This window comes from Macaca fascicularis, chromosome 9 (assembly GCF_037993035.2).
Source record: "Macaca fascicularis isolate 582-1 chromosome 9, T2T-MFA8v1.1".
NCBI classification, from domain to species: domain Eukaryota; kingdom Metazoa; phylum Chordata; class Mammalia; order Primates; family Cercopithecidae; genus Macaca; species Macaca fascicularis.
The window spans coordinates 105,857,598-105,885,540 of record NC_088383.1 but is presented as its reverse complement, the minus strand read 5'-3'; the positions used below and the strand labels follow the sequence as shown (position 1 = coordinate 105,885,540).

At 38.4% G+C, this 27,943-nt stretch overlaps 1 protein-coding gene across 43 annotated transcripts in view; it reads right to left on the bottom strand.

Moving 5' to 3' along the window:
• Nucleotides 1-27,943, bottom strand: part of LCOR (ligand dependent nuclear receptor corepressor) — a 157,085-nt gene that overhangs the window by 44,555 nt on the left and 84,587 nt on the right. For 29 of the 43 annotated variants that reach the window (XM_045362186.3, XM_074002321.1, XM_074002318.1 and 26 more), the window contains one exon: nt 873-1,005. The exons of the other annotated variants lie outside the window; for them this stretch is intronic. In XM_045362186.3, the coding sequence (XP_045218121.2) occupies nt 873-1,005 (133 nt within the window). The remainder of the gene's footprint in view (nt 1-872; nt 1,006-27,943) is intronic. 43 annotated transcript variants of the gene reach the window in all.

Below are 27,943 nucleotides of genomic sequence, written 5' to 3'. Positions count from 1 at the left end.
TAAGATTATCAAGAGTTTGTATGAAACTTTTAGAACCCATCATAGTAACCACCATCTTGGAAATGGAGGAAAAGTATAAGAAGTATAAATCCATTTAGAATTTCTTAAAAGTAAAGACTGTTCACTAGAAGGCAATATGAAGGGAACTTTCCTGAAGGTTCTGGCTGATGGCAATTATGCTTTGTGAATAGAGAATAAATCTGAATGCCTCTATGAAGGATTTATAAGCCTCAAGACTCCATGACTGAAGAACTTTTCTGTATTTCAAAAGAAATGTAAAATATGCCTACAAAAGTTTCAAGGAGAAAGATAAATTTTAAAAATGCAAGAGGGTGAGCTATTAAATGCCATCTCAAATGCAGCGGGAAAAGTTTTACTACATAATAATAATTTCCCTAATTTTAATATAGAAAATTTTAGTGAAACAAGACTGTATCAAGGAAAAAAATGCTTACAAATCTAATTTTATGATATAACTACATTTTCTCTCCAAATGAAATTTCAGGTTGGAATCACTAAAAGAAAAAAAAAAAAACCACAGTTGGTTTTAGTTATCAGTGATTAAAATAGTAACTGTCTCTATAAGTTGTCTAACAAAATATAGTACTACTGAGAGCTTAACATTTTTAGAATTTCGTAATAATTTTCTAAACTATTAACTCACCATCACGTCAGAGCCTAAATGTGGCAAACAGGGTTTACCTTAACCCTAATTCCAATTTGAACTTGACCCAAGGGATATAGAACAATATAAATTATATCATCAATAAAGAAAAATCTTTTTAAGAGGAACTTTAAAAATGACATCGAAATTAAGGAGATTAATAATACAAGACAAGCAGATGCTAAATATCATCTTCACTGAAACCAACCTTTTCTATAAAAGACTGCATTGAGGAATTCTTCTGCTTGTCTCTCGAATCGAATGATTTTTGCTTGCTCTTGTTTAAGCAGAGCTTCTTGCCCAGCTCCCGAATCTGGTTCATCCAGACCGACTAAGTGTCCCTGCAAAAATACTTGGTGAAATAGTTGCACAAAAGTCTTTTCCCATTCAATATCAAAAGCACAGATACGAAATCAAAGACAAAGTTAGTAGCAAATAAGGCAAATTAATTTGATGCAATTAAAATATTTTAAAACTTCAGTATAAATTTTATGAAAAAGTATAAAAGCAAAATAAATGTAAACATATTCTTTAGTTGGATTTTATCCACTTTTTTTTTTACTATGAGTTTTGTTCAAAACTTAGTCTAATTAAACTTTAAGTGCCAGAGGGATAATTTCCTTGAAAGCACTCTATTATACTATAGTTATCTTTCACAGGCAACTCAATTCAGACAGAATGTTTTTAATTTACAAGGAAAAAAACATTTTAAATTCCAAATCTCATTTGAGGATCCTAGCATGAGATCTATTTTTCACCAGACACAAAACACAAACACTTTTAAAAGGCCATTAGGAAGAAAAACTCAGAATACATCTCAATTCACTATTCTGTCTTTAGATTACTTTTTAAAAACTGTGGTTCTCAAACCTTTAATGGGTTGTAAAATAGATTAACTGGTCAAAAGCAGCACTAGCAAAATGAACTGAAAACTAGAATGCACTGCATGTTCTGAGTGTAAGCAATGCATTGTCTTTTGTTATAGTATATCTATGTTTGAACAGCTTTGAAATATAAACAGTGAATCCAAACGGGCGCCGTGGCTCATGCCTGTAATCCCAGCACTTAGGGAGGCTGAGGCAGGCGGATCACTTGAGGTCAGCAGTTCGAGACCAGCCTGGCCAACATGGTGAAACCCAGTCTCTACTAAAAATACAAAAATTAGCTGGGCATGGTGGCGCATGCCTGTAATGCCAACTACTCAGGAGGCTGAGGCCTGAGAATCACTTGAACCTGGGAGGTGGGGGTTGCACTTGAGATTATGCTACTGCACTCCAGCCTGGGTGACAGAGCAAGATTTTGTCTCAAAAAAAGAAAAGTAGATCAGAAAGTTTCTCTGACCAAAAAGTTCCAATACGGTGTACTATAATCATCCCTGAGATTCCCAGCCTCTAATCCCAGACTGCAGGAGCACTGGACCAAGTTGACAATACTTTGCACCTACCTCCACTCTTGTATCTTACAATAACAGAAAATAAAAGTATTTTTAAAAAGCTAAGTGCATATTTAAGTGTTCTTTAAGTTCTAGCGCATATAATTTATTTGAAATCACTTTAATGTATGAATTAATGTCTTTATTTCCATATCTAAGTGCTCTAAATAAGAAAATGGGACATATCTTAGCACAATGAAAAGGAATTAAACAACATATTGAAGACATGTTATGATGTACAAATGATTCCCTCAAAAATTTAAAAAATACCCACTGATATTTGCAACCGGCTTTCTATAATTTCTCATCCTAAGATTTATGTGAAAAGCACAACCAAAATATGTATTTAGCATGGATTATATATTGTAAAAAGCTTAATATGAAGCACTGGCATAGTCAAACTAAAATAATGATCCTTAAACACTGCTATATAAGGCACAGTAAGTTTGCTATATAATGTATTAAAAAATTTAAATGAAATATTTTAGGTCTTATAAATAATGAGAACCTTTATTATAGCTGTATTTGCCAACATTCTCTTTTATAAATTTCTCTATCACATTAACTATTTTGAGGAAGGCTGAACCATTTGCCAAAGCAGCTACATCATTTACATTTCCAAAAACAATGTATATGGGTTCTGACTTCTCCACATACTTATGAACACTTGTTATCTTTTTTATTACACCCATTTTAGTAGATAAGAAGTGGTACATCTTATGGTTTAAGGTTTGTATTTTCCTAATTGACTAATGATGTTGAGCATCTTTTCATGTGCTTATTGGCACATTATACCTTCTTTGGAAAAATGTCCATTCAGATCATTGATTTTTTTTTTTTTTTTTGAGATGGAGTCTCACTCTGTTGCCTAGGCTGGAGCACAGTGGTGCGATCTTGGCTCACTGCAACCTCCACCTCCCGGGTTCAAATGATTCTCCTGCCTCAGCCTCCCGAGCAGCTGAGACTGTAGGCACGTACCATCATGCCTGGCTTTTTGTATTTTTAGTAGTGACGGGGTTTCACCGTGTTGGCCAGGACGGTCTCCATCTCTTGACCTCATGATCCACCTGCCTCGGCCTCCCAAAGTGCTGGGATTACAGGCGTGAGCCACCGCACCCGGCCGAGATCCTTGCTCATTTTTTATTGAGTCATTTACCATTTTACTGTTGCACTGTAAGAATTCTTGATATATTCTGAAACAAGTCCATTATTAGATATATGATTTGCAAATATTTTCTTCCATTCTTTGAGTTTTATTACTTGATAGTACTGACGGTACTTTTAGTAGCACGAAAGCTTTAATTTTAGTGAATTCCAATCTATATATTTTTCGTCACTTGTGCTTTTGATGTTATACCTAAAAAACTTGGCCATGAAGATTTAACCCTATGCTTTCTTCTAAGAATTTTATAGTTTTAGGGCTTACTTTTAGGCCTATAATACATGTCAAGTTAATTTAGTGTATGGCATAAGGAACGGGTCCAACCTCATTCTCTTGCATGTGGATACTCACTTGGTTCCAGCACCTTTTGGTGAAAAAACAATTCTTTCCCCCAAAGAACTGTTTTAGAACTCTTGTCAAAAGTCACTGGCCATACATTTTACTTCTGGACTCTCGATTCTATTCCACTATTTATATATCTATCCTCAAGCCAGCATCATATTAAGTTGCCCAAGGTAGTTTTATAGTAAGTTTTGAAACTGGTAAAGTGTAAATCCTCCCAATTTGTTCTTCTTTTACAAGATTGTTTAGACTATTTGAAGTCTCTTAAATTTTCATATGAATTTTAGGACCAGCTTGTGAATCTCTGCAAATAAGTCAGTTGGGATTTTGGTAGAAAATGCACTGAATCCGCATATCAATTTGGGAAGTAATACCATGGTAACAATTTTAAGTCTTCTGATCCATGAACATGTCTTTCCATGTAATTTCTTTCAGCAATATTTTGTAATTTACAACATATGAGTCTTATACTTCTTTTATATTTATTCCTAAGTGTTGTATTTTTTTGACGCTACTGTAAATAGTTTTCAAACTTTCATGTTCATATTGTTCACTGCTAGTGTATAGCAATACAATTATATTTTTAAAAAAATGATGTGGTATTCTGAACCTTGCTGAACTTGTTAAACTCTAACAGTGTTTTATAGATTTCTTGGGATTTTCTATATACATCATCATGTCATCTGTAAACCGAGACAGTTTTACCTCTTCTTTTGCAATGTGAATGACTTTGGTTTCTTTTTATTGCCTAATTTCCCTGGCTAGAACCTCATGTACAACGGTGGATGTACATGGTGAGAGTGGACATCCTGCCTTGTTCCTGATTTTGGGGGAAGCTGTTCCATCTTTTAGTTGGGTGTTTTTGTAGTTCAGGTTGAGAAAGTTCCCTTCTATTCCTAGTTTGTTGGGTTTGTTTTTACATCAAGAAAAAGTGCTGGATTTGGCCAAATGCCATTTTGGAGGGTGTCTACAGAGATGATCATGTGGTCTGTGTCACTTACTGTATTAATACATTGTATTACAGTAATTGACATAAGAGTGTTAAACCAGCCAGGTACAGGGGCTCATGCCTGTATAATTCCAGCTCTTTGGAAGGTTGAGGCAGGAGGATCGCCTGAGCCCAGGAGTTTGAGACCAGCCTGAGCACAACAGAGGGAGACCCCCGTCTCTACAAATCAGTTAAAAAATTATTAACAGTTGGGCATGGTGGTGCACACCTGTAGTCCCAGCTACCTGGGGGCTGAGGCAGGGATATTTCCTGAGCCTGGGAGGTCAAGGCTGCAGTGAGCCATGATTGTGCCACTGTGCTCCAGCCTGGACGACAGGGTGAGACAAAATAAATAAATAAATATAGATAGATAGATAGATAGATAGATAGATAGATAGATAGGGTGTTAAACCAACTTTGCACTCCTGGGATACATTCCATTTGGTTGTGGTATATAACACTTTTTATATGTTGCAAAATTTGGTTTGCTAATGTTTTGTTGAGGACTTTTTTGTGCTGGTACTCATAAATGGTATTTGTCTGTAGTTTTCTTGTGATATCTTTGGTTTTCGTATAAATAATACTGGCCTCACAGAATAAGGACGTCTTCCCTCTTCTTCTATACTTTGAAAAAGTTTGTGAAGAAATGGTATTAATTCATCTTTAAATGTCTGATAGAATATGCCAGTGAAGGCAGAGCGTGGTGGCTCACACCTGTAATCCCAGCACTTTGGGAGGCTGAGGCGGGCAGATCGCTTGAGCCCAGGAGTTCGAGACCAGCCTGGGCAACATCATGAGACCCCATCTCTATTTAAAAAAAGAAAGAAAAAATATATATACCAGTGAAGATACCTGGCCATAGGCTTTTCTTTGATGGAAGTTTATAAATTACTAATTTAATCTCAATGCTTGCTCTAAGTTGTATTAGTTCCCTAGGGGTGCTACATTTTTTCACAAACTGGGTGGCTTAAAACAGCAGAGATTTATTCTCTCACAGCTCTGGAATCCAGGCACCCAAAATTAGGGTGTCAGCATGGTCATTTTCCCTCTGAAAGCTCTAGAGAAGAGTCCTTCCTTGCCTCTTCCTAGCTTCTGGTGGTTGCTGACAATCCTTGGCATTCCTTGCCTTGTGGCAGTGTAACTCCAATCTCTGTCTCCATCTTTACATGGTCCTCTTCCCTCTGTGTGTGTGTCTGAGAAAGAGAAAGTCTCTTTCTCCTTATAAGGCAACAGTCATTGGATTTAGGGTCCACTCTAATCCAGTATAACTTCATCATAAATTGATTACATCTGCAAAGACCTTACAGTGGTCTCCTCTTAACTGCAGTTTTGCTTTCCACAGTTACCCATGGTACAGTACAATAATATATTTTGAGAAAAGAGAGAGAATATTCACATAACTTTTGTTGTAATTGTTCAATTTTATTATTAGTTGTTAATCTCTTATTGTGATTAATTTACAAATTAAGCTTTATCATAGGTATGTGTGTACAGGAAAAAACATAGTATATATAGGGTTTGGTACGATCTGTAGTTTCAGGCATCCCCTTACAAGCGGGAAGACTACTGTTATTTCCAAATAAAGTCACATTCACAGGTACCAGGGGTGGATTCATGTTTTAGGGGGACACAATTCAATCTGCATCATAGGTTTATTCAGATTTTCTGTTTCGCCTTACATCAGTATTGGCAAGTTTGTAACTTTCTAGGAATTTGCCTATTTCATCAAATTCTCTAAACTGCTGGCATACACATTGTTCACTGTATTCCCCAATTTTTTTTACTTCTGACTTCCTCTATTTCATTTGTGATTAGTAACTTGAGTCTTCTATTTTTCTTGATCACAGCTAAAGTTTACCTAATTGGTTGATCTTTTTTAAAAAAACAGTTTTTGGTTTTGTTGATTTTATCATTTTTTACATTACTTCATTTCTTTCTGCTCTCGCATCTTTACTATTTCCCTCTTTCTGCCTGCTTTGGGTTTAGTTTGCTCTTCTTTTTCTAGTTTCCTAATGTGGATGATTAGGGTATTGATTTGAGATCTGCTTTTTAAATTTAAACTTCTAAGTACTGTTAGCTACATCTCATTCATTTTGGTAAGTTTTAAAAATTCATCTGAAACTAGTTTCTAATTTCCTTTGCCTGATCCAGTAAAAGCCGGGCCCCTTTGCAGGGGCATGCTGTTGCCAATGTTTGAGGTTTCCTCCAATCCCAGGAGGGCTCTTAGTTTGTCTCTTATTCTGATTCTCTGTTAAACATCTAACAGGGGAATCCTCAGAGCCTACTCTGGCTCAGGAGACTGCCTGATTCATGAATCAAATAAATAAATAAACGTCTAACAGTTCTGTCATTTCACCTGTTGCTACGAATATGAGGGACCTTCCAGGTGTCTCTTTACTATTCACACAGGTCTTCATCATTTTCAACACTTTTAGGTGTGAGATTTTCTAAGCCAGAGAGTTCTGGAGTTCTCTGTTTATTTTTGTTGTCGTTAAGTTTGTTTTCTTTAAAGACAGGATCTTGCTCTGTTGCCCAGGCTTCAGTGCAGTGGCACAATCACGGCTCACTGCAAGCCTTGACTTCCTGGGCTAAAGCCATCCTCCCGCCTCAGCCTCCCAAGTGGCTGGGATTACAGGTGTGTGCCACCACACCAGGCTAATTTTTAAAATATTTTGTAGAGAAGGAGTCTCACTCTATTGCCCAAGTTGTTGCAGAACTACTGACCTCAAGCAATCCTCCTGCCTTGGCCTCCTAAAGTGCTGGATTACAGGCATGAGCCACCGCACCCTGCTGGAATTCTGTTTGTGATGTCAACCCTTCCAATAAAATGAACCAATAAGAATAAAAAAGTTTATATGACATACAACAAACAGAGCTAATAAAATAGCCAGGAGATGACCAGGCGCAGTGGCTTAAGCCTGTAATTCCAGTACTTTGGGAGGCCGATGCAGGCAGATCACCTGAGGTCAGGAGTTTGAGACCAGCCTGGCTAAAGTGGTGAAACCCCATCTCTGCTAAAAATACAAACATTAGCCGGGGGTGGTGGCATGCACCTGTAATTCTAGCTACTCAAGAGGCTAAGGCAGGAAAAACACTTGAACCTGGGAGGTGGAGGTAGCAGTGCGCCAAGATCGCACCACTGCACTCCAGACCGGGCAATAGTGACAGACTCTGTCTCTCACACACACACACACACACACACACACACACACACACAAAGTAAAATAGCACCAGAAGATAAGGAAAAGTTAAAGAAACCAACACATGTCGTCTCCCCTCAGCTGAATTCTAAAATAATACATTATGTATAGTATGGCAAATAACAAAATGATGCGAAATCTTCTTCTGTAACTCAAAAACCATTTTCTTTGCATTTATTATTCTTAATACATTTAGGAATATTTATTTATTATTAAAAAACAAGTTGTTGGCATAAAACTAAATAGGAGTAAAGCTGGAGACGTAGGCCAGGTGCGGTGGCTCACGCCTGTAAACCCAGCACTTTTGGAGGCCGAGGTGAGCAGATCATTTGAGGACAGGAGTTTGACACCAGTCTGGCCAACGTGGCAAAACCGTATCTCGACTGACAATACAAAAATTAGCCAGGCATGGTGGTGCAAGCCTGTAATCCCAGCTACTCAGGAGGCTGAGGTTGCAGTAAGCCAAGACTGCGCCACTGAATTCTAGCCTGGGTGACAGAGTGACACTCCGTCTTAAAAAAAAAATACAAATAAAGTTGCAGATTTCAACTGGAATTTCTACCTCCTAGGAGGAGTTGCTTCCTTCAGGATGCAGAAACTGGTCCACCTAGATTGGTTGGCTCATAGGCAGAAGCGACTGTTATATAATCTACTGTGAGCTTCTTAGAAGCATATATGCCTAGAAGTTCCCAGAGCTTATGACTCTATAGCTCTACGGTAGAAAGTAGTCCTTAAGTTTTTAAGAAGCTCTCTCCTTAATAAACAACTGAAAACATGAGGGAGGGATGACAGTAGAAGAGTTAAGCCATTTGTTACAGTGACACCACCATTAACCCCAAGGGTTTCCTCCATCTCTCATAGTCCTATACTGTTATTTAATGGATTTTTGGCTTAAATTCAGTTACACAAAAATAATATAGGTAATCTTACCTAGAGAATCAATTTAAAGATTATAAAGCTTATTACCATCTTATTTTAATCCTCTGAATCTGGATTATTTTAAAGATCATTTTATTATTTTCCTCCATTAAATGAGAGTTGTCGTATTTAGAAACAAGTCTTGCCAAAGCTGTGAAATTTGCTAAGGTGAACATCACAACTTTTTTCCTGACAAAACACTTAGCAGAAAAATATATTAAACAAATGCTATAAAAATCTTCAACTTATGGAATTTCAAGAAACTAGAGAGCTGTAAATTGTTGAGTCAGAAGTCTTTTCAAAGTGAATTATTTAATGAACTACATAAGAGAAATCAATATTGAAAAATTCAAGTGTATCTTTTTATTTGTGTTTTAATCTATTAAGAGTCTTTCGGCTGGGCACGGTGACTCATGCCTGTAATCCTAGCACTTTGGGAGGCTGAGGCAGGTGCATCACGAGGTCAGGTGTTGGAAACCAACCTGATCAACACGGTGAAATCCCGTCTGTACTAAAAATACAAAAATTAGCTGGATGTGGTGGCGCGCACCTGTAATCCCAGCTACTCAGGAGGCTGAGGCGGGAGAATTGCTTGGACCTGGGAGATGGAGGTTGAGTTAGCCCAGATCGTGCCACTACATTCCAGCCTGGGCAACAGAGCGAGACTCCATCTCAAAAACAGTCTTTCCACCTGTAAATTGAAACCAATTCCATTTAAGCTACTAAACTTTGTATTAACTTAATTGGGGACGTGTATTATTTTATCTTTTTTTTTTTTTTTTTTTTTTTTTTTTGAGACGGAGTCCCGCTCTGTCGCCCGGGTTGGAGTGCAGTGGCCGGACCTCAGCTCACTGCAAGCTCCGCCTCCCGGGTTCCCGCCATTCTCCTGCCTCAGCCTCCCGAGTAGCTGGGACCATAGGCGCCCGCCACCTCGCCCGGCTAGTTTTTTGTATTTTTAGTAGAGACGGGGTTTCACCGTATTAGCCAGGATGGTCTCGATCTCCTGACCTCGTGATCCGCCCGTCTCGGCCTCCCAAAGTGCTGGGATTACAGGCTTGAGCCACCGCGCCCGGCCTATTTTATCTTTTATTCCTCTATACAAATAAAGGTTTCACCATTTATCAATAAAAATTTATAAGCCACAATCATCTATATTTTCATTTTTCTTAAAACAAATATATTGCACAGAAATCCTACAAGGTTTATGCTTTTATAAATAATGCTTGTTTTTCTCATTCTCTGGAAGATCCTGAAAAAAGCTACCTTGTACACAAAGTTATAAAGAAAAAGTAAAAACAACTAGTATTCTCAACAATCTTAGCTATGAACTGCTAATCATTTGATACATTCCCCTAAAAAACACATATGCAGATATATTAACTTAAAAAAATTAAATGAGATTCACACTGAAGATCATTTTACCTATTCTCAATATTAGGATTTTCTTTCTTATATCTTTACATATTCTCCAAAAACACCTTAATAAATGTACCATAATTTGCACTTAGACCAGTTTTTTATTTTGTTACTATAACTGCATTTTAATGAATTTGTTCTAGATTCTCATTATTTCCTTGGGATAGATTACTACAAGAGAAAGCATGAATCAAAAGGAACAATTTCTTTCTTTACGGAAACATATTCGCAAACTTTTTTTTTTTTTTTTGAGACGAAGTCTCGCTCTGTCGCCCAGGCTGGAGTGCAGTGGCGCAATTTCGGCTCACTGCAAGCTCCGCCTCCCGGGTTCACGCCATTCTCCTGCCTCAGCCTCCCGAGTAGCTGGGACTACAGGCGCCGCCACCAAGCCCGGCTAGTGTTTTGTATTTTTCAGTAGAGACGGGGTTTCACCGTGTTAGCCAGGATGGTCTCGATCTCCTGACCTCGTGATCCGCCCGTCTCGGCCTCCCAAAGTGCTGGGATTACAGGCTTGAGCCACCGCGCCCGGCCTAAACTTTTTTCTAAGAAAAAGTTACACCAATTTGTATTCCCACTTGCAGTGTTGGGGGTACTAATGTTGCCACACTTGTAGACATCACATTTCATTGGTATAAAATGATTCTTTGGCTCAGGCACGGTGGCTCACGCCTGTAATCCCAATACTTTGGGAGGCCGAGCCAGGTGGATCATGAGGTCAGGAGATCGAGACCATTCTGGCCAACATGGTGAAACCCCATCTCTACTAAAAATACAAAAATTAGCCAGGCGTGGTGGCGTGCGCCTGTAGTCTGAGCTACTAAGGAGGCTGAGGCAGGAGAGTAGCTTGAACCTGGGAGGCGGAGGTTGCAGTGAGCCAAGATCACACCACTGCACTCCAGCCTGGGTGACAGAGCAAGACTCCGTCTCAAAAAATAAAAATAAAAAAAATAAGGTTCTTTGTTTCAATTTGCACTTCTCTGATTACTGGTAAGGAGCAATATGTTTTAATGGTTTATTGTTCTTACATAGCTTTTTTCCTTTCCTATGAGTTTACTGGAAGGAATATAATGATTAACCAATAATTCTAGCACCATCTGCTGAATAACACTTAATTTTCCAAGCAATGTTTGAGGGTACTTTTTATAAAATCATCATAATAGTTCTACAAACATTAATTCCATTTTTATTGATTTTTCAAATCCATCATCAGTAGCATATTTTTAAAATTACGTAAGTCTTAGTATTTAGAGGAAGGAAAATCCCCTCTCATTATTTATATCTTTAAAATATCCTGGCCATTCTAGCTTTATTCTTCAGATTATATATTTAAAATCACTTATAAAGAAAGATCAAAGACCTAGATTAGTGAATTCTGCTATCCCCCCCGCAAAAGCTCCCCAAAGACAGACAATGCGTTTTTGATCACAATAGCATTATACCTAGAAAGTAATTCAGGAAGAGTAATATCCTTAAAATATTCAGTCTTCTCTTTTAGGAACTGCTTTAAATTTACCCAAGTGGACTTTAATGGATTTCAAAGTTTATTCATATAGTTCCCACATACTTATTATCTTACTTTTTTCCTGTCATTATGGAAAGGATTTTTCTTTTACTTCCTAACTGCTGCTGCTGAAACAAATGAAGAATGTATTTATATATGTTTGCATATAAAATTTAATTTTGTATACAGCTTTCAGGGGAAAGTGTAGGTCATCTATCTTCAGGTTGTTATGTTCTCTGGTAGACGCACTACTTTGTGTCCCATGTCCCAATATCCTTCAAGTCATTTCTTTTTTTTTTTTTTTTGAGACGGAGTCTCGCTCTGTCGCCCAGGCTGGAGTGCAGTGGCACGATCTCAGCTCACTGCAAGCTCCGCCTCCCGGGTTCATGCCATTCTCCTGTCTCAGCCTCCCGAGTAGCTGGAACTACAGGCGCCCGCCACCACGCCTGGCTAGGTTTTTTTTTTTTTTATTTTAGTAGAGACAGGGTTTCACCGTGTTAGCTAGGATGGTCTCGATCTCCTGACCTTGTGATCTGCCCACCTCGGCCTCCCAAAGTGCTGGGATTACAGGCATGAACCACCGCGCCTGGCCCAAGTCATTTCTTTTAAGGGAATTGTGGAAGGTGGTAGGGAGAAGCAGAGAGAAAAAGAGCTATAGAAACTATCAATGCTGCCAGGCACGGTGGCTCATGCCGGTGATCCCAGCACTTTGGGAGGCCAAGGCGGTAGATCACTTGAGGTCAGGAGTTTGAGACCAGCCTCGCCAACATGGTGAAACCCCATCTCTACCAAAAATACAAAAAAATTACCCAGGCATGGTGGTGTGCACCTGTAGTCCCAGCTACTCGGGAGCTGATGCAGAATAATCACTTGAATCTGGGAGGCGGAGGTTGCAGTGAACCAAGATGACACCACTGCACTCCAGCCTGGGAAAGAGAGTGAGACTCCATTTCAAAGAAAAAAAAAAAAAACTACCAGTGGTTTTTGGTGTCACCGTCCATCACCCAAAGCAGCGGAGGAGATACAATACTAAATGGGCTGAGATATTTTCCAACAGGAAAAGCTTTAATAATAACATTAAAAATATTTCTCATAATTTGTAATAACAGTAAAAGCTTTACAAATATATACTTTTATTATCTAATATGAGCCTTTATTATGTTTTCTAGGAAAGGCTATAAAATATCTAAAATATATTTTCAAATATGGAGTATGTCTAGCCCATTTTGTGCTGCTATAACAAAATTCCTGAGAGTAAGTAATTTATAAATAACAGAAGCTTATTTTCTCACAGTCTGGAACCTGGAATTCCATGATCATGGAAACAGCATTCAGTGCCTGGTGAGGGCCTTCTTGCTGCACTCTCACACAGCAGAAGGCAGAGAAGGGAAAGTAAGCTAGCCTAGCACTGCACCAAGTCCCTTTTTAAATTCCATTAAGAAGGAAGGAGTTCTTATGGCCTAATCACCTCTTAAAAGGCCCTACCTCTTAATACTATCATATTGGCAACACCTGCATTTTGGAGCGGCCCCACTGAAAGCACAGAAGTTGACCCTACGCTTTTCTCCACAATTTAAAGTAGCTCTCTCTCAGGGCCACTAGAAATGTTTTAGGAAGTTATTTGGGTTGAAGGGAAATGACAGTATAAAATAACTGCTGAGAGAAATTAAACATGAATACAGATGAGATAAACTATGTAAACTCAAATACTACTACTGACGTGCCAATTCTTTCTAAATTAATTTAAGTTTCAATACAATCCTAATCAAAATCCTAAAAGGCTTTTTCAAGAATTGGTAAGATGATTATAATCTTTATAAACTAAGAAAGATCAAAGACCTAGATTAGCAAAACAAGTTTGAAAAACAAAAAAATTAGAAGACTCATACTACTAGATTTCTACATATAAAGATATAATAATAAAGACACTGGGGTAGTGGTGTAAGGATAGACATACAGATCAATGGCACAAAATACAGGCACACCTCACTTTATCGCACTTGGCAGATACTGTGTCTTTCACAAATTAAAGGTTTGGGGCAACCCTCTGTCAACCAAGTCTAGCAGTGCCATTTTCCCAGGAGCATGTGGTCACTTTGTGTCACATTTTTGTAATATCTGCAATATTTCAAACTTTTTAATGGTTATTATTTCATAGTGGTGATTCCTAATCAGTGATTTTTGATGTTACTGTAGTAATTATTTTGAGGTCCCACAAACTGCACCTGTATAAGATGGTGAACTAAACTAATAAATGTTAGGTATGTTCTGATCCACTGAACACCTGTTCCCTTGTCTTTCTCCCTCTCCTCTGACCTCCTATTCCCTGAGACAAAACAATAGAAATTAGGCCAGTTAATATACTTTACAATGACCTCTAGTGTTCAAGTGAAAGAAAGACTTGCATGTCTCTCATTTTAAATCAAAAGCTAGAAATGATTGAGCTTAGTGAGGAAGGCATGCTGAAAGCTGACGGGTCAAAACATAGGTCTCTTATGTCAGTTAGCCAACTTGTGAATGTAAAGGAAAAAGTTCTTAAGGAAAATCAGACGCACTACTCCAGTGAACACAAAAATGACAAGAAAGTACAACAGCTTTATTGCTTATATGAAGAAAGCCTGAGTGGTCTGGATAGAAGACCACTACAGCTACAACATTCTCTTAAGCCAAACCCTAACCCAGATACTCAATTCTATGAAGGCTGAGAGATGAGGAAGCTGCAGAAGAAACGCTGGAAGCTAGTCGAGGTTGGCTTATGAGGTTTAAGGAAAGAAGTCATCTCTATAATAACAAAAGTGCAAGGTGAAGTGGCAAGTGCTGATACAGAAACTACACCAAGTTATCCCGAAGATCACTCTAAGATCACTGATGAAGGTGGTTACACAAAACAACAGATTTTCAATGTAGACAAAAAGGCTTCATACTGGAAGAAGATGCCAGCAAGGACTTTCATAGTTGGAGAGGACAAGTCAATGCCTGGCTTCAAAGCTTCAAGAACAGGTTGACTCTCTTGTTAAAGTTTGATGCAGTGGTGACCAAAGTTGAAGCCAATGCTCATTTACCACTCCCCAAATTCAAGGGTCCTTAAGAATTATGCTAACTCTACACTGCCTGTACTCTATAAACAGAACAACAAAGTCTGGAAGACAGCACATGTGTTTATATTACGGTTTACTGAACATTTTAAGTCCACAGTTAACACCTACTGCTCAGAAAAAAAAAAAAGAAAAAAGATTCCTTTAAAAATATTACTGCTCATTGACAATCCACCTGGTCATTCAAGAGCTCTGATGGAGATGTACAAGGAGATTAATGTTGTTTTCATGCCTACTAACACAATACCCATTCTGCAGCCCATGTATCCCAGAGTAATATTGACTTTCAAGTCTTGTTACTTAAGAAACACATTTTGCAAGGCTATAAGGATCTGGGCAAAGTAAATTAAAAACTTTCTAGAAAAGATTTGCCATTCTAGACACCATTAAGAACACTCGTGATTCAAGAGAGGAGAACAAAATATAAATATTAACAGGAGTTTTGGAGAAGCTGATTCAAACCCTCATGGATGACTTGGAGAAGTTCAACATGTCAGTGGAGGAAGGACCCGCAGATATTGTGGAAATGGCAAGAGAACTTGAAGTGGAGCCTTAAGATGTAACTTAACTGTTACAACCCCGTGACAAGACTTGAAAGGATAAAGAGTTGCTTGTTATAGATGAGGAAAAAAAAGTGGTTTATTTTTAAATGAGTCTACATTATGTTTTGAAGAAAGTAGTTTCTTGAGATGGAATCTACCCCTGGTGAAGATGCTGTCAACACTGTTGAAATAACAACAAAGGATATAGAATATTAAGCAAACTTAGTTTATACAGCAGCAGTGGGGTTTGAGAGAATTGGCTCCAATTTTGAATGAAGTATAGGTAAAATGCAAACAGCCTCACATGCTACAGAGAAATCTTTCCTGAAAAGAAGTTAATCCATGCAGCAAACTTCATTGTTGTCTTCTTTTAAGAAATCGCACAGCCACCCCAACTTTCAGCAACCAACAACTTGATCAGTTGGCAGCAGTCAACATCAAGACAAGACCTTTCACCAGCAAAAAGATTCCAATTCACTGAAGGCTCACAGAATTGTTAGTATTTTTCAACAATAAAGCATTTCTTAAGTTACATACATTGTTTCTTTATATAAAATGCTATTGCACACTTAACAGACTACAATATTTTATTTTGAAGTAATTTCACACTTACAGAAAAGTTGCAGGAATACTACAAAAATAGCTATATACCCTTCACCTAGATTCACAAATTGTTATTTTGCCATATTTGCCTTATTATTTAGTCTTTTTTTTCATAATTACTGCGTACAAAACGGCATTTTCTTGAGCCATATGAAAATAAGTTGTTGCCATCATACCCCTCAGACCTCTTTACTCTTAAATATTTCAGTGTGTATTTCCCTTTTTCCTAAGAACAAGGATATCTGCTTACTGAACCACACTACATAGTTTCCAAAATCAGGAAAGTTAACCCTGATACAATATTAACTAATATATGAATCTTACTCAAATTTTACCAATTACCCCAGTGACCTTTATATTCTCCCTTAGTTTAAAATCCAATTTAGCATCACTCATTAAATTTGATTTCCACTACTCTTTAGTCTCCTTTAGTCTAGAATGGTTCCTCAACCATTTATTTATTTAATTTCATTTTTATTTATTATTATTATTTTTTGAGATGGAGTTTCACTGTTGTTGCCCAGGCTGGAGTACAGTGCCGCAGTCTCGGCTCACTGCAACCTCTGCATCCCAGGTTCAAGCAGTTCTCCTGCCTTAGCCTTCTGAGTAGTTGGGACTACAGGTGTGTGCCACCATGCTCGGCTAAATTTTGTATTTTTAGTAGAGACGGGGTTTCACCATGTTGGCCAGGCTGACCTGAGGTGCTGAACTCCTGACCTCAGGTGATCCACCTGCCTCGGCCTCCCAAAGTGCCGGGATTACAGGCATGAGCCACTGGGCCCAGCCCTTTTATTTATTTTTAACGACAATGACATTTTTTAAATAGGGTAGAACACTTATTTTTTATTTTTTATTTTTTTTTTTGAGACGGAGTCTCGCTCTGCCGCCCAGGCTGGAGTGCAGTGGCCGTATCTCAGCTCACTGCAAGCTCCGCCTCCCGGGTTCACGCCATTCTCCTGCCTCAGCCTCCCGAGTAGCTGGGACTACAGGCGCCCGCCACCTCACCCGGCTAGTTTTTTGTATTTTTTAGTAGAGACAGGGTTTCACCGTGTCAGCCAGGATGGTCTCGATCTCCTGACCTCGTGATCCGCCCGTCTCGGCCTCCCAAAGTGCTGGGATTACAGGCTTGAGCCACCGCGCCCGGCCAGAACACTTATTTTATAGAATTTCTCTCAATTTAGGTTTTTCTGATGTTTCTTTATGATTAAGTTCATAATATTAATAACAGCTAAGAGGTGAAAGCAACCCAAGGGTCCACTGATGGATGGATGAACAAAATGTGACATATACGTAAGTGGAATATTGTTCTGCTTTAAAAAGGAAGGAATTTTGACACATAAAACAATATAGAAAAACATAAGGACATTAGGCAAAACAAGCCAGTCACAAAATGACAAATACTATATGATTCTACTCATATATCTTGAATAAGCAAACTCACTGAGATAAAAAGTAGAATAGTCATTGCCAGGGGCTAGAGAGAGGAGGAAATGGGAGTTACTGTTTAATGGACAAAGAGTTTCAATTTTACAATATGAAGAGAGTTCTAGAGACTGGTTGCACAACAATGCAAGTACTTAACTACTGATCTTGTACACCTAAATATGGTTAAGATAGTAAATGTTGTCATGTATATTTTATTGTAATTTAAAAAAATAAAAAGGTACAATCCATGAAGAAAATGCAAATAACTTCAAAAAAGATGGAGACCTAATAAAAGGGGAGCGGGGGATTAGAGAGCAGAACAAATACAAGCTCTCATAATCGAGGGGAAAGAACAAAGAAAGTCTAATGTGCAAATACCAGTTCATAAGAAAGGAGAGAAAAAAGTGAGACCTACACTCATGGGCAGAAAGAAAGAAAATACTGACTCTGTTAAGGCATTCAAATGAAACACTGAGGCTCTATGTAACTCTAACCCAAATTTTTATATAAGTAGGCATATTCTAAACTTACTCAAATCACTGATTAATTCTAAGAATCTCCTTAAGCAATCTAAGAATCTCCTTAATCAAGCTATTGAAAACGGATTTTCAGAGAATCACATTATTTTAGAGTTGAAAGGTACCTCAATGTGTATACATTCCAATTGCCTCATGGTCTTTACAATGACAAAATGTAAAATACAAAAATAAGATTTTGTTTAATACCTAGACTTCAGTAGTTTTTTATACTTAAAAACTCACTGCTAGATAAGGAAATCTTATTATTTTTCTTGAAACTTTACTTTTTATGTTGCTGGTATATAGAAAACTTTGAACAGCGCTGCAGATGAGAGGAGTACAGTTACTACGGCCTATTCCACCTTACTATTGTGTTAAACACTGATTTCATATCTGAGAGTTTCTCACCAGTCACTGTGAGTGCAAAGTCAGCTGGCCACGGTTCTTATATTCAGGCATTCATGCCTCATTTAATTCCTACCAACTGTAACTCCTGAAGTTACACTGACTGTATTCTAATTCCAGTAGGAATCTCCTACCAATGTTCAGTAACTAATATCTCTTACAATCTTGCCTTTTCCAACTGTTCCCTCCTTTTAAGTTTTAATTTCTTCCTCTCAGCTTCTTCTATGAGTATAGTACTTAAGCTTCCCCCTTTAGCTCCCAAAATCTTTAATCCTTTGCCTATTCTTCTATGATGCTGTTTTCATTATTCCTTTCACTGACAACTTTTCAAGCTAGTAGTGTATATTCATTTCTTAACTCCCACCAACACCCACATATTCATCAATGCTGTCAGACTTATAGTCACCAGAATTCTTGAGAACCTATTCTCTCAAAGCCCACTGTAGTATGTTTTGAGGGTACTTGCTCAACCCATCTGAGGTCCATTCTGGGAAATGGTACAGGAGTCCACCTTAGTTTGACGAACATGACAATCCATCCCCCCAGTCATTATAGAGTATGGGGCCAGGAAGATAACTGATGCAAAATGGGTAACTCATTTATTTTATGACTCTGTCTTATTTTTAATCTGATCCTTACTTCCTAAAATGAAGGTCTTCTATAAAACTCAGTATTTTGTGCTTTACTCCTCAAAAACTTCATTTGCTCAAATAATCCAATCACATGTTTTCAGAAACCCTCTCCAATATATCTTCACCCCAGACCTTTTATTTCAACTCATTTCTCACAATCCTATCTACTGGACACTTCCAATTAAATGTTCACTCTCACCTCAAAATGCTTTGAGCTATCTCCATTCTCTCCTCGTAAAACTGGCCACTGCACCAAAACTTCCCCTTCTCTCTTCTTGACTTCTAATTGACTTTTAATTCATCATGCCAAGCCATCTGGGGTGGAAGCCTAATATCAGTATCACTTTCCTCTCCCTCATTTATGTATTTACGTAATCACTAAGCTTCGACAATTCTTCATTCCAGATTCTCTACGCACATCTCTTCCTTACGCATCTTCACAGCCATGACTCTAGAACAGTTTCATTTTCTGAATTATTGTAAGACCCTCCCATAATTTTCTCGATGTAAATCCTTCTATACTACATTCTAAAAACAATTACTAAACCATTCTAAAACACACACAGATCCTTTTAAGGTTCAGTTTGAGTTCTATCTTCTAGATTAAGCAACTCCAGTGTCATCTACTGCACCTCTCAAACTGCTACCGTACTTATATTTTCTTGCATTAGCCACTGTCTCTAAAATACTAAATATGGGAATGAGCATCGGATTTTACTTTTAATGTTCCCTGCCTATATGAGAACTCTGGTTCTGGGTGCACAGGGTAGATGATTTAAATCTCCTTATAGATTACAAGTCTAATTGCTTTTGCCACCCAGTTTCCCCAATATTCCACAAACAAGGGGGGACCAGGTCTTTTACTTGTTATCCTCTCTGGCCAAACACAGAACCAGACATTTAATAATCTTGCCAAATGATTAGTCTATTCATTGACTCTGACCACATAAAACTGAACAGAGCAGTCAACAATAATTTCTCTTTGCCTGTTTTGCAAACAACTCTACAAATTGGAGGAGAAAAAATAAACTCTTTGATATTTCATGGAATCTCTTACTGAGCACTGATTCATATCAAGCAGTTTTCTTTAATCCTTCTAAATAATCTATACCAAACATCTGGAAACACAACAAGGTTAGACCCAGCAATTTAGATTTGGACAATTAACTGAGCACCTAATTAACATGTATTAATATGTGATATCTATTTAACTCTGCATTCTATTTAAATCTCATATACAGGCTGGGCACAGTGGCTCACGCCTGTAATCCCAGTACTTTGGGAAGCCAAGGCAGGCGGACCACTTGAGGTCAGGAGTTCAAGACCAGCCTGGCCAACATGGTGAAATCCCATCTCTACTAAAAATACAAAAATTAGCTGGGTGCGGTGGCATGTGCCTGTAGTCCCAGCTACTCAGGAGGTTGAGGCACGAGAATTGCTTGAACCCAGGAGGTGAGGGTTGCAGTGAGCTAATACCGTGCCACTGTATGCCTGGGCGACAGAGCAAGACTTCGTCTCAAAATAATAATAATAAATTTTATATATATATACCTTCTTTAAATATCTCATGTTTCTTTCTCACTCCTAATACATAGAAACTTATTGAAATTTTTCTTCCATAGTTCCTTTTATATCACAGGTAAATACTTACTGATTTGTGGTATTCTGGTGTAAGATGACAGGCAAGTCACATCGAGCAGGTATGAATATGCCCAAAGTAACATATTCAACATAAATACACTTTGGAGAATACAATATAAAAGTAACAACTAGATTTATCATCTGCTTGCTCTTAATATAAACTTTCAATGGGAACAGTGTGAAGAAGATGTGAGAACAACCCTTGGACTACCAAAGGCCACGCACCACTGCATCCCGTGGCCAGCACCTACATCCTGCTGCTGTCACCGCCAATATGCCTAGAGAAAGGCTGAAGGGGATGCTAGAGGAGATAATGCCAAGGTGAAGGACGAATCACAGAGATCTGCGAGGTTGTCTGCTAACCCTGCTCCTCCAAAGCCAGAGCCCAAGCCTCAAAGGGCCCTGCAAAGGAGGGAGAGAAGGTACACAAAGGGAAAAAGGGAAAAAGGGAAAAGCTGATGCTGGCAAGGAGGGGAATAACTCTGCAGAAAATGGGAAATGCCAAATCAGACCAGGCACAGAAAGCTGAAGGTGCTGCAGATGCCAAGTGAAGTGTGTGCATTTTTGATAACTGTACTTCTGGTGACTGTATAGTTTGAAATTCTATTTTTTACCAAGTTTCATAAAAATGCAGAATTTTGTTTTGCTTCGTTTTATATTATTATTATTATTTTTGAAGACGGAGTCTCGCTCTCTCCCTAAGCTGGAGTGCAGTGGCGCAATCTTGGCTCATTGCAACCTCCACCTCCCGGGTTCAAGTGATTTTCCTGCCTCAGCCTCCCAAGTAGCTGGGACTACAGGCGCATGCCACCACGCCCAGCTAATTTTCTCGTATTTTTAGTAGAGACAGGGTTTCACCATGTTGGCCAGGATGGTCTTGATCTCTTGACCTTGTGATCCGTCTGCCTCAGCCTCCCAAAGTGCTGGGATTACACGCGTGAGCCTCCGTGCCCGACTTACTCACTTACATATTTTTTTAAGCTATGCTGTGAGCACATGGAATACTTCATTGTTGCTTTTGGGGGAAGGGGCACAGGCCACTAATAGAATGTCTCCGAAGCTGGACTGTTGCGGGGAAAACACCTTTCCCTTCTAGTTTTGAGAGACTTCCTCTTGGCTCCCAGGAGGCGGGATTCCCTGACTTTGATACATGTGGGCACCATGGCACAAAAGCCTGTGGTATGGAAAAACAAATGCATTTTTATGTCTTCTTCTTCCTTTCCACCTGTCAGCATAGACTTAACTCCCTTAAATCCAGACATCTGTTGGGACCTGACCCCCAATAATTGGTTACCAGTGTGTCAGGCAATCTGGACTTTCCAGTGATGGCACCCCTCAAAAGAGCAGTGGTTCCATTTCTAGATTGTGGATCTTCAGATAAATACTGCCATTTTCATTTCACTTCCTTAAAGTCTGGGTCAGCTCTTGAAAAGCTGTTAAACAACATGCTAAATGTGAAATGTCAACCCTCACTCTAAACTTTCCCCATTTAGAGCATCAGATGAAGACTTCATTCGGTTTTATAGTGGCTTTCTGATTTTTGGTAGTCCACTGAAGAAGGGAGTTTGAAAGTTCTTCTATACTGTTAATGACTGTCTGCCCATGTCCTGCCTGAAATACAACAATTGTTTATCGAACGTATCTTTAATAAAGCTGGATACAGTTTGGCTTGGGGAAAAAAAAAATTCAATGTATTAAGATAGCAATAAAGGCCAGGCATGGTGGCTCACGCCTGTAATCCCAGCACTTTGGGAGGCTGAGGCAAGCAGATCACCTGAGGTCAGGAGTTTGAGACCAGCCTGACCAACATGGTGAAACCCCCGTCTCTACTAAAAATACAAAATTAGCCAGGCATGGTGGCGGACACCTGTAATCCCAGCTACTTGCGGGGGCTGAGGCAGGAGAATCACTTGAATCTGGGAAGTGGAGGTTGCAGTGAGCCAAGATGGCGCCACTGCACTCTAGCCTGGGCAACAAGAGCGAGACTCTATCTCAAAACAAAATAAAATGCAATAAAAACTAAAATGTTAAAGGGATATAATCAAACTTAATGCATATTCACGAATTGGAAGAAATTAAGAAACATTCAGCAAAATATGCTGATACAGTGAAAAAGATCTAGTTACATGACTCCTGAGCTAGCTGGGCACTGAAAGGTTATCTGGCTTCAACCATATCACTGGTTACTTCCAAAAATGAATGCCCTGTTCCAACCAGGATGTGACCTTTCATCTCTGCTCATCCAGACTTACATATTCTTCAAAAACACAGATCAAGTTCGACCTTCTTTTTTTTGCAGACAGTTTTTCTGTGTTGCCCAGGCACGATCTCGGCTCACTGCAACCTCCACCTCCTAGGTTCAAACGATTCTCATGCCTCCCAAGTAGCTGGAATTACAGGCATGGGCCACCATAGTCAGCTAATTTTTCTGTATTTTCAGTAGAGATGGGGTTTTGCCTTGCTGGCCAGGCTGGTCTCAAACTCCTGGCCTCAAGTGATCTGCCTGCCTGAGGCCTCCCAAAGTGCTGAGATTACAGGCGTGAGCCACCCAGCCTTAAGTTCTAACTTCTTAAAACATTCTTCTAATATGCCAATCAAATACTGAACTTACTTTAGTCTTAAACCTAAGTACATAAACTAATTTTATATTTTGGTATAACATCCTACACTCCCATCATCCTTAGCGAATCATCCATGTTATCTGTACTTTACAACAGCTATCTCTATCCCAGCCATACACAAGAACAGATTCATCACTGAAGCAGTCCGTTTTTAGGAATTAACTACTAAAAGTAATTTCTCTTCCTTCCCATGTCTCCCCGACCCTCTACTACTGGATTAGCTCTTCATACTATCATACTATCAACATATCTGTAATCAAAAAATCTCATTAGATGGTTTTTCATTGATATATAAAATAACATAGATACACGTGTATTTCAGTAAACATACATGTTTCAAAGCAATGACACTCTAGTACCAAGAGTACACCTAGTGCCCACACCTTGAATTCTTATACAGTTCTCTGATTAAAAGGAACTAGAGTTCTTTGGAGAAATCCAGGGCTGGGACAGGGAAAGTACATGTTAAGACTGGAACATCTTTTCATGCCAAAAAGTAAAAAAAAAGTGCTTTAAAGAAAACAAAGATGTCAAAAAGGACACAAGAGGCAACTTCAAAGGGCTCTAAATGGCCTAGGATAATCTGAACTGCTAAGTAAACAAGGACTGTAATGAATTACAATCCACAGAATGAAATAAGAATCCATGAGTTCGTACTGATATATTAAAACAACAACATAAACGGGGAGAGAGAAGCTCTTCCTTACAATAGAATTCCAACTCATAAATGTAGAAGAAATAATGGAAATAGAAAATCATTTGGTAAACACCACAGTAATTTTTTTTTCAGCCAATGTTCATCAATGGATGCTAAAATTAGATGATAAAAAAATAGTATAATTTAAAAAGAGGATATTTACAATATCTCAAAGTACCTCCCTCAACAATGTATCCATTAGCTACAAAAAAGAAAAAAAAAAAAAAAAGAAACCTTAGAGAAAAGAGGCAGACAGCACCTTAACCAAGTGATCAAAGTAAATATCACCATGTGCTTTCTGACATGATGCACGAAGAATGATATAACATCAGTCAGACTGTAATCTTGGACTGGATCTTGGACGAGATAAAGGATACTGGTGGGGTAACTGGCAAATTTGCAAAGGTTTGCAGATTACACTATTGTATCATTGTTAATTTCCTGAATTTATAACTGTACTGTGGTTATATAACACGCTAACATTTGGAGAATCTGGTTAAAGAATATACGGGAATTCCTTTTACAATTTTTACAACTGTTTTATAAGGCTAAAATTAATTTAAAAATTTGAAGCTTAAAGAAAGGTTAAAGAAGGTCGGGTGCAGTGGCTCACGCCTGTAACTGTACTTTGGGAGGCTGAGGTGGACTGCCTGAGGTCAGGAGTTCGAGACCATCCTGACCAACATGGTGAAACCCCGTCTCTACTAAAAATACAAAAAAATTAGCCAGGCATGGTGGCATGCGCCTGTAATCCCAGCTACTCAGGAGGCTGAGGTAGGGGAATTGCTTGAACCAGGGAGGTGGAGGCTGCAGCGAGCTGAGATCATGCCTCTGCACTTCAGCCTGCATGACAGAGTGAGACTCCATCTCAAAAAGAAAAAAAAAAGTTAAAGAAAAGCCTCATGAATAAGCAGTACACAGAGAATTGTGTATATATGTAAAAACACTCAAAACGGCTATTATTATAATTTTCCAAGTTTATTAAGCCTCTTGACTTCTTAGTCACTCATTTAATAAATATTTTAGAGTGCCTACTTTATATGCCCATAAAACAGAAAAAGGGAGGAAGGAAAGAAGTAAGTAGGTAACCGAGGCAGGCAGGCAGGCAGTAATTCACTCACAGATTCCTAACACAGCTATAATTGGTCATTTCAAATACACTTTCCCTCTTTCCAACTGAGAAATTTGCAACTGAGGATTCCCTCCCTCTTTCCAACTGAATTCCAAGGCCTACTTAATTCTTGCTCTCCACTTTCCATGTTCCTGCTCCTACTGTTAACAAAATGCATATATTCTGAAAACATGCATCAAATCCCAGCTATGTGATTTTGCCCATAACTGAACATCTCTGACCCTTTCCACCTCTTTATTTAGAAAACTAGGGTGTCTTTAATCAATTTTATAGGGTTGTTTTGAAGATTAAATAGGAGCGGCAGGGCGTGGTGGCTCACGCCTGTAATCCCAGCACTCTGGGAGGCTGAGGCGAGCGGATCACTTGAGATCGGGGTTCAAGACCAGCCTGGCCAACATGGTGAAACCCTGTCTCTACCAAAAATACAAAACTTAGCTGGGCATGGTGGCACACGCTTGTAGTCCCAGCTACCTGGGAGGCTAAGGCATGAGAATCGCTTGAACCCAGAAGGCGGAGGCTACGGTGAGCCAAGATTGCACCACTGCACTCCACTCTGGGCAACAGAGCAAGACCTTGTCTCCAAAAATGGAGCAGGTAAAAATAACTGGCACATAGTAAATGCTCAGAACATGTTAGCTACCTTTCCTTTACAAATTACATTCTCTAACTTCCGTAGGATCCTGAAGCGTAGTTCAAATTTTCCTAATCTCTAGGTGAATCCCTGTTCTACTTCCCAAGGAGGCTACTTCAGATTTTTCACCTACATATTTCTAAAGGTAAATATAAATAATGTATTTGCTTTATCCATTCTACAGATTTAGCATTTACTGAAAATTCAACTAGCTAAAAGTATGTATAACTGCTGTTTCCCAAATATCAGGTCAATATTTCTAAGTGCTTTTCCAAATACTACCTAGATTATCTCACCATGCCAATCTCAAACTCGAGCTTCCAATACCATGCTCTATGCTGCCACCTGTTGGCTATTACCATATTCTCCAGATAGTTCCTTCTATTTTAGAATCTTAAGCCAGCCTTAAAATGCAAAGCCTCAATCCAACAGATACAATAAATCTCTTTAAAAAAAAAAACATTTAATTTCCAGACTCTAGTTCTTCTCAGACAAGATGCTCCAAGTGACTGCAAAGAGTTCCAACACAAACACTTTAAGTCTAACACAACTGAAGAAATACTGTAAATCTGACAATTCACATGATATAGGGTTTCTCTTATCCTATTTTCCATTACAGATGTATGACTGTCTCCGAAAATAAATGCCAAAGACAGGAAATAATATCTAATGGAGAAAAACAGCTTTCCCAGAACCAGCTGAGTTGTCAAATGGAAAAATTATTTCTATTTAGAAAACCAACTAAAAACTATAGAGCTACAAACAGTAAAACAGTTGTTTTAAGTGCTTCACCATTTCATGACTTTCTCTATCTGTATTTTCTTCTAAAAATATTCACACAAGCTGGGTGTGGTGGCGTGTACCTGTAGTCGCAGCTACTTGGAAGGCTGAAGAAGCAGGATCACTTAATCCAGCCTGGGCAACACAGTGAGACCCTGTCTCTTAAAAAAAAAATTCATATAATATTTTACCCTCATACAGCAAGGGAAAACTCTCAATCATATTACAAGAATATACTATATACAACTACTAAGCATAGAATGGCTCTCTTCCTTATCCTAACCTGAAAAAAAAAATTAGTAACTGTTTCTTCTTTTTATTCTTCAAAAATTCCTATTAAATGGCCTGCTCAATAAAGAGCCACCAGACACACACACACACACAGAGTTTAAAATTCTGAACTTCAATTTCACTGGAAGTTTAACTCAAAACAATGTTGCTTTCTTTTCTAGTCTTTTTGGAGACAGATTAAATTTTAAAACACTTTCTTCCTCAATTCAACAAAAACAGACCATTCCAAATAGTCAGAGCAACAACTTTTTCATGTAGAAAACAAGAAAAAGAAGCCATAAAAGAACATTAAGAAGCACTTAAGTTGACTACACGATGGCTTTCAAATTTTAAAACAACTTGCCAACACAAATAGTGATATAATGGTTATATGCAGGGGTACAAGGAAGCATACAGTATGGTCTGCCTAGTTTTTAGCAGTTGACAATGTAGTTAGGAACAAAAGATTCAAACATGAAAAAGGATGAACAAAATAAGGCAGAATATTAACTGACAAGTAATTTGCACAGATAATATTGACAACAGTGTGAAAGGTTGAAACAGCAATAGAAGCAGAGGAAGGATGGTGCTTAAGAGTAAAAGGAAGGGAATTTCTAGTTATAGAGAAATAGCTTAGTTGAAAGAAAACTGTATAGAAGACTAGTGGGACATCATTAGAAAGAAAAGTGGATTAAAATGTGGAGGGTATTGAGGCACTGTTAGGTTAATGAATCCAGAAGACAATGAGAAAGTCATCAAAGACTAAGCATAAGGTAACATTTCTATACCATTTAAGGGGTGAGGGTTGGGAGGAGTTTAACCTTGTAGGACTATTTAAGAGACTGAAGAAAACAGAGAGAACTATAGTAATGATTGTGGAAATGAAAAAAAATGAAATTCATTATGAGGGAAAAACTGATAAAATCTGGTCAATGATTTACGTTAAGAGTGTATAGGGCAGAAGAAAGTGTTCCCAAGGCTTTAAAACAGAGAATCGATGTACCATGAAAAAAAAAGGAAAAGACAGTAAACCATTATTAATAAGTATTTCCAACAAGTGAAATGTTTTCTAACAAAATTCTGTTTATGTATAAAACAAAGCAATAAAACAACAAATACACAAAGGTTCAGTCGGTTTATATAACTGAAAATAACAGCATTAATGCGCAGATGTTATGAAGTGTCTTAAAGTAGAACCACAGTATACAAATCTACATGAATTAGCAACTGCTTGATCCAGATCTACATTACTGTTCTTTTTGTGCTAAAAATAACTCCCATTAATGAACTGCCACACATTTCATTTTCAAATAAACACAACAGTTTGA